General features: G+C 64.6%; 1 protein-coding gene across 1 annotated transcript; it reads right to left on the bottom strand.

The window, feature by feature from the left end:
• Positions 1–2287: 2287 nt before the first annotated feature.
• On the bottom strand, positions 2288–6900 carry SPON2 (spondin 2). Its single transcript, XM_014840262.3, has 6 exons — positions 6563–6900; positions 5892–6117; positions 5301–5524; positions 5036–5227; positions 4407–4581; positions 2288–2959 (listed from the first exon to the last, which is right to left on the bottom strand). The coding sequence occupies exons 2-6, from the start codon at positions 6112–6114 to the stop codon at positions 2775–2777; spliced, it is 999 nt and encodes a 332-aa protein (XP_014695748.1). The 5' UTR covers positions 6115–6117; positions 6563–6900; the 3' UTR covers positions 2288–2774.
• Positions 6901–7442: the final 542 nt, after the last annotated feature.

Below are 7442 nucleotides of genomic sequence, written 5' to 3'. Positions count from 1 at the left end.
GCCGGGGTGGAGGGGCTGACTGTGGGGAGGGGAAATGCCTTCCAGACACGTTGCTGCAAGATGGGCCCAGGAGCAGGGGCTGGACAGGGAAGACAGCGGGAGGAATGCCTTCTAAGACAAGAGAGCACGCTTGCTGGTGTGAGCCATTGAGCGGGGACACAGAGGGAGAGCTGTTGGAGGCCACTGAGGATGGTGGCGGGGGCATGCTGCTCAAGCTGCTTGTGACAGGGGGATGTACAGTTCATCTGTGGTGGCCTGTGGGAGGGCCGAGCGTGTGGGGAGCCAAGACTGCTGTTTAGAGTGAGGATGGAGAGGTGGGAGATGTGAACCTGAGGAAACGGAGAGGCAGGGGCAAGAGGGTCTCCATGTGGAGGTGAACATGTGAAGAATTGGCAGGAGAAGACTGAGGAGGGCAGTGGACAGGGCACTGGGAGGTGGGAGGTGAGGAGGGCAGTTGACAGGGCACTGGGTGGTGGGAGGTGAGGAGGAGCATGGACAGGGCGCTGGGAGGTGGGAGGTGGGAGGTGAGGAGGACAGTTGACAGGGTGCTGGGAGGTGGGAGGTGAGGAGGACAGTGGATGGGCATTGGGAGGTGGGAGGTGAGGAGGGCAGTTGACAGGGTGCTGGGAGGTGGGAGGTGAGGAGGACAGTGGATGGGTATTGGGAGGAGGGAGGTGAGGAGGGCAGTGGATGGGCATTGGGAGGTGGGAGGTGAGGGGGCAGTGGACAAGGTGCTGGGTGGTGGGAGGTGGGAGGTGAGGAGGGCAGTTGACAGGGTGCTGGGAGGTGGGAGGTGAGGAGGGCAGTTGACAGGGTGCTGGGAGGTGGGAGGTGAGGAGGACAGTGGATGGGCATTGGGAGGTGGGAGGTGAGGAGGGCAATGGACGGGCATTGGGAGGTGGGAGGTGAGGAGGGCAATGGACAAGGCGCTGGGTGGTGGGAGGTTGGAGGTGAGGAGGACAGTTGACAGGGTGCTGGGAGGTGGGAGGTGAGGAGGGCAGTTGACAGGGTGCTGGGAGGTGGGAGGTGAGGAGGACAGTGGATGGGCATTGGGAGGTGGGAGGTGAGGAGGGCAGTGGACAAGGCGCTGGGTGGTGGGAGGTTGGAGGTGAGGAGGACAGTTGACAGGGTGCTGGGAGGTGGGAGGTGAGGAGGGCAGTGGACAAGGCGCTGGGTGGTGGGAGGTGGGAGGTGAGGAGGGCAGTTGACAGGGTGCTGGGAGGTGGGAGGTGAGGAGGACAGTGGATGGGCATTGGGAGGTGGGAGGTGAGGAGGGCAGTGGATGGGCATTGGGAGGTGGGAGGTGAGGAGGGCAATGGACGGGCATTGGGAGGTGGGAGGTGAGGAGGGCAGTGGATGGGCATTGGGAGGTGGGAGGTAAGGAGGGCAATGGACGGGCATTGGGAGGTGGGAGGTGAGGAGGGCAGTGGACAAGGCACTGGGTGGTGGGAAGTGGGAGGTGAGGAGGACAGTTGACAGGGTGCTGGGAGGTGGGAGGTGAGGAGGGCAGTGGACAAGGCGCTGGGTGGTGGGAGGTGGGAGGTGAGGAGGGCAGTTGACAGGGTGCTGGGAGGTGGGAGGTGAGGAGGACAGTGGATGGGCATTGGGAGGTGGGAGGTGAGGAGGGCAATGGACGGGCATTGGGAGGTGGGAGGTGAGGAGGGCAGTGGACAAGGCGCTGGGTGGTGGGAAGTGGGAGGTGAGGAGGACAGTTGACAGGGTGCTGGGAGGTGGGAGGTGAGGAGGGCAGTGGACAGGGCGCTGGATGGTGGGCTGGCTGTAGGATCTATTCTACACAAGTACAAGCAGGAGGGAGAAGGGTCTGCAAGCGTCTCCAGGAGTGATGAGCTGGCCTACCCCATCTCCCGGCCGTCCCATGAGGGACCAGGAACCCACTGGATCATCTGGCAGGAAGGGTCTGTGCTGGGAGGACAAGGTCTTGAACCCCCAACCTCAGACAAGGGCCAGGACAGATACACTGAGAACCCTCAGGGCACCTCTGTGAGTTTGGGGCCCTAGTGGTCAGTGGCCTGAGGGGACGGGGCCCACGGCAGCCGCGTGTTGCCTGTGCTGCTCCTCGGCGCTCCCTGCCACAAGCACTGGGTGTGCGCTGGATCGAGCACCTCCTTATACTATTCTGACGCTTGCCAAGTGCTCTTCTGTGGAGTCTGGGGAGCCACCCCTCTGCTCGGAGGGAGACCCAGCCAGGGGCAGGAGGATGACCCCGTGTCTGCTCCCTCTGCCCTCCCCCAGGGCCCTCCAGGAAAGGAGAGACGGGCCAACGAGGTCAGGAAACAGTCTTTATTCAAGTGCAGAGACGGGTAACATGTGGACGCCAAGGCGAGGTGTCTGCGTGTGCCCCCTTATCCATCTCACGTGCGTCACCCGCTCGGACACCGGAAGCGGTGCTGGGTGGCAGCCTGGCTCCAGCAGTGGCTGTGGGTGTGGGCTCCGGTGCCAGCGGAGCCTGGGTGGCCAGGCCCAGGTATTTCCCAGCTGTGTGGCTGCGTGGCTTTTCTGCAGCGCACCCGGCAGGGCACCTTGTGCAAGTCGTCTGCACGGAAGATGACCTTCCGCGTGGTGGGAATAAGAGGGAAGAGCTTGCAAAAAGGGGCGCCTGCCCACCAGGACCCCTCGGCCGGTTGCGTGTCTGTGTAGGGGTGTCATCAGCAGTGGCGCTCAGAGAGGTGACGAAGCCCCACTCGGCTGCTGGCAGCAACGCTGGCCCTGAAGGACCAGACTCGCCGCCCGCATGCGGTCTACGGGCCCTGCGCTCAGACGCAGTTGTCAGGCACGCACTCCGCCTCCTCTTCCAGCTCCGGGCAGGGCGTCCCGTGGTTGGCGGGCTGCACGCGGATGTAGCGAGTCCTGCTCTTGGCCCCCAGCTTCCCGCACGGACCTCCGCACAGGCCCCAGGACGACCACAGAGAGACCTCGCAGTCCAGCGGCGTTTCTGGAACTGGACAAGCACAAGAGAGACCATCGGCACGTGCGCAAGGAGGCGCTCCCTGGCGGAAGGGGACCCTAGGTGTCCCTCGGAGGAGACCGTCTCCAGAGCTCAGAGTGGGGTGGAAACACCTGCTTTTATCAGCACTATTTGGAGTGCATACCCGAGGAAGCCACCATGCGCACCTCCTGGAACCACCAAAACGACCCGAGTTCATGCTTCTACCCAAGGGCCGGTGCTGTCGCCCGTCTCCAGTGTCTGGGGCTCTAGCATCGCGGTGGCATGAGGTCCCTGGGGGATCCCGCCTGTGCTGGGTCCACGTCCCCAGGGGAGGGTGGAGAATGCTCCTGTGAAGCTGGCTCTGAGTGGGGCACGGTGGAGGAGGGTCTCGCCGCGGGCTACGCTATTCCAATCACGGACGCTTGAGGCGGACCATTGTGGGAGCGCGGCCCCCGGGCTTGCCCCGCACCCAGCACAGTTCTCCCTCTGTGGGCAGTGCCACCTCTGCCAACACCCCCCACCATCCCCTCTGCGGGAATGATGCGGAGCGGTCCACTTAGTGAAGTGTCCTTCCCGTCAGCCACGACGCAGCCACACGCTGGCACCCCCTGACGGATGGGCCTCTTTCACGACTCACTTCCGGGCTGCAGGGGTGTGAAAGGCTGTCTGTGGCAAATGTGCAAGCGTTAAACCTCCCGTGTGCACTTTGAATCACCGGAATCTAACATCTCAGACCCACATCGTCCTGCACTGAGGGCTCTGCACCCTTGTCTGAAGTCGCTCAGAGACGCAGATTCACACGATCTGAAGAGCACCGTGCCCTGGGGCCCTCTGAGCACCCGCAGCCTCGCCCTGCCTTGACTCCTTTCCTCACACCCCCGTGTGCCCCCGGGGCTGCGGGTGGCCTGGCCCAGCCTGGAGGCTGGCACGGCACACCCAGGTGCCTGGCTTAGAATTGGGCACATTTCCTGGCTCTGAGACGTCGTCTGCAAGGTGGGGCAGCCCAGGGTGCACTGTGTGGGGTGGGGGGACGCCATGGGGCATGGTTCCTGGACCACCTCCCCTCGTGGGTTGCACGTGGGCGACAGGTGTGGCCTTCGGGAAGGTGGCGAGTGTCCAGGTGTCATCACTGACACTTCGCAGACGCCCCCTCTGGGCGGTTTCTGGCCTTTGAGCATCCTTTTCTGTTTCTACTGTTTCTTCCATTTCTGTGGTGGACATTCGCTTTTAAGGATCATTCTAAGGTGAGAGATAAGAGCCTGGAGCAGGAGCTTTGTGTCGGCAGCTGCATGGTGGCAGGTGAAGTCTGGGTGAGTCCCTGTGTGACACACAAACCCCGGGTGGGGGTCCTGCCCAGGACTCAGCCAGCCTGAGAGCTTGAGAGCTTGGCACCAGGAGCACGCATGTTGAGGGTGGGGAACCGGAGGTGGGCCTGCAGTGGGGGTGGGACTGGGCTTACCTGAGAGGCTGTCCATGATCTCGTTGCCCCTGTCCACCAGGTCTGGGGCGGGCGGGACAAAAGCCCTGGGGTTCTGCCGGAGCCGCACCAGGGTCACTCTGGCGATGGGGGGCAGGGCCTTCAGGCGCGGGTAGTAGAAGGAATTTGCTGGGTGGCTGGGAGATGAGGATGTTATCTGCGGGGGAGGATAAGGAAGTTGGCATGGCTGGAAAACCCATAAGCCCACCTGCGCGAGCGTGCAAGCGTCCGTCATGGCCCAGGCGCGGGAGCCGGTACTGGGGGTCCGGCAGGCAGTGTGTAAAACAGATCCAACCTGGGCCCTCCTATGGGCAACACCACCCAGATAGCCTCCCGACCTCTGGTGCGGGCTCCTGAGCTCCCAGTGGCCCATGGGGCACGGGGCCCACGGCCTGGGAGCCAGACCAGTAATGCGGGGCCTCTCTGCTTTCCTCCCACAGTGCAGCCAGCTCCCTCCTAGGCAGGGACTGCACCCCTTGCTCAGTGGATATGACGAACAGGGGCGTCTTCCAAACAGGAGACGGAGCCAGGCACCCCAGGTGGGTAGTGTCATCACATGCATCCCCGAGGGGCCCAGAGCCAGTGCGGGCACGGGGCCGTTGTCCCCTCACCTCAGTCACTGTGTCCTGCGGGATCGTCGCGAAGTTGGGGGAGGAGAAAGTGAAGCCGCTGTCTGTCCCAGCGTCGTAGGGGTAAAGGTCCACGGCGACCTGCTCCCTCCAGTGGTCCCCGTCACACAGGTCCAGACTGTCGACGCCCACAAACCAGTCAGGGCTGGGGACGATGCGCACCACGAAGGACACCTGGGGGGCCGGGCACTCAGCGAGGTGGTGGCCAGGTCCCGCACCCCACCACCCCCGCTGCCGCTCCACTCACGAGCGAGTGCCTGGAATGGGCCTCGAGCTCCGTGGAGGTTTGCCCAGTGCCACTGGGCACAGCAGGGGCTGAGAACACTTCGTGCACGCTCTGCAGCTTCTCTCCGGCCGCCTCGATCTCCTTCATCAGGGCCCACGCCTCGCCCCGCTCCACAAAGTCCCTCAGCCCGTTGCTGACATACTGGTCCTTCCTCCACATGCTGTAGTCGGAGCTGTGCGCTGCCCCTGTGGGCGCCACCGTGTGAGCTGCCACGCCCAGCGGACGCCAGCCCTCCCTGCCTGAGCAAGACTGGGAGCCACATCCAGCCAGCACGTGTGGACGGTGACATCCTGCGGCCTCCTGCTGCCCGGGCACCTTGCTGGTGGGCATCCAGCCAGCCCTCCCCATGACTCCAGCCACCCTGCCCAGCACATCCCCAGAGTCTGGCCGGCACGCAGGAGGCACTTAACAAATACTTCTTGCGCTGAAGTGAACTGGACGAGAGTGCCCTCCAAACTGTGCTGTGCGGTGCAGCTGGGGGTGACTGTCCGCTCTCGGGGGATGGGGTGGTGCGGACACGCTGAGGACGGACGGGGACAGAGCTGCACTTACCTAGCAGGGACGACCACTGTGCGGGCGGCCGGAACAGAGGGTACTGCTTGGGGAAGGCTGTCTGGCTCCACTTGCCGGTGAAGGTGACGCTGTACTTGGCCAGGGGCCGGGCCATGCAGCCAGAGTCTCCCCCCAGCGGCTGGCCGGCAGCAGAGCCAAGCGTGGCCAGGAGGAGAGCCCAGAGGGCTTTGCCCCGGGCGGCAGCCAGGCTCAGGGTTTCCATCACCTGAGAGAAGGGAGAGCGCCACACGCTGGCCTCGCCGTCCCCCGACACCTTGCGGCATGCCTGCCCTGGGCAGGGACATCAGGGCAGCCCTTGCACGTCCCTCGTGCTGCCCTCCCCGGCGGCTGGACCCTATCCTGGAGAGCGAAGCCGTGTGGGGTTACAGCTGGATTCCACAATGCGTCGGCAGGAGCCCAGCGAGCCTGGCAGGTTAGAGCCCGGCAGGAGGAGCTTGCAGCCTGGGCCAGCGACACCAGGCGGCATCCCAGGTTACACACCTCTCACGCTGCTGGCCCAGGGACTCCTGGGAACCTCGGGGGTCAACTTGTCGGACTCACGGTGCCCGGGCCTAGACAGCAAACTCGGGCCTCTCTGTTGGGGTGCTGCCGGTTTCTGGGCCGGGGAAAGCGCCAGGAGGCCTCAGGGGCAGAGGCGAGTGGGTACTCACCCAGCAGGAGCAGCGGGAGGGCGGGCAGCCGGGCTGTGGGCAGCAGACGGTCCTAGCGAGAGCCCAGAGCTCCAATTTATGCCGAGGACGGCGCCTGGCCGGCCAATGAGGCCCCAGGTCCCCCACCGCGGCCACCAGAGAGCGGCAGACAGGACGGGGAGAGGGAGAGAAAGGGACTTCTTCAGCCCCGGGCGCTGCCCCGCCCGCCTGCCCGAAGCTGGAGAAGCCTCCCCAGGCTGAGGTCAGCTCCTCCCGGGCGCCCGCCACCGCCGCGCCCTCTCTTTGTCTTCCCTCCCCTCCCCTCCCGCCCCTCCCCTCCCTCCCGGTTCTCTCCTTTCCCATCAGGCCCTTCCTAGTGTCTCCCTGGAGGTGGTGCCAAAGCCAGCGGCTGGGAGGAGAGCCTGCTCGGCTCAGGGGGCCAGCGTGTCGCACCCTCAGGGCAGGGCGGGACCTGAAGAGCCTGACGTTAGACCAAGGGTTGGGGCCAGGCTGGGGAAGCAGAGGCCCCCAACCCCGGCATCCCTGGCCTTGGGGCTCCAGGTGTCAGTGACCACAGCTGCCTCCTCCCCATCACAGGGCTGCACAGAGCAGCCATGCTGTCAGCGCTGGGGCCCGGGGACCCAGATGCTCTCCAGTCTCTCCAGAGGGAGTCAGACCACGCAGTGGATGCTCAGGGATGAGGCACAGAAAGGGTGGCTGCCCTCGCCTGGACCCTGTGCCCTCCCGAAAGGCTGCGAGGCTCACCCAGGGCAGGGGGGCGGCTGGGGCCCCACCCCACTTCCCTCCATTGGGTTGAGCTCCAAGGACACTTTGCACACAGAAGGATGTGGCCAACAGATTCTGAAGTTTATCCCTGCTCACAGTCAAGAAAATATTTCTA

Source organism: Equus asinus, chromosome 3 (assembly GCF_041296235.1).
Source record: "Equus asinus isolate D_3611 breed Donkey chromosome 3, EquAss-T2T_v2, whole genome shotgun sequence".
NCBI classification, from domain to species: domain Eukaryota; kingdom Metazoa; phylum Chordata; class Mammalia; order Perissodactyla; family Equidae; genus Equus; species Equus asinus.
The sequence above is the reverse complement of the archived record's forward strand: the minus strand, read 5'-3'. Positions and strand labels throughout refer to the sequence as shown.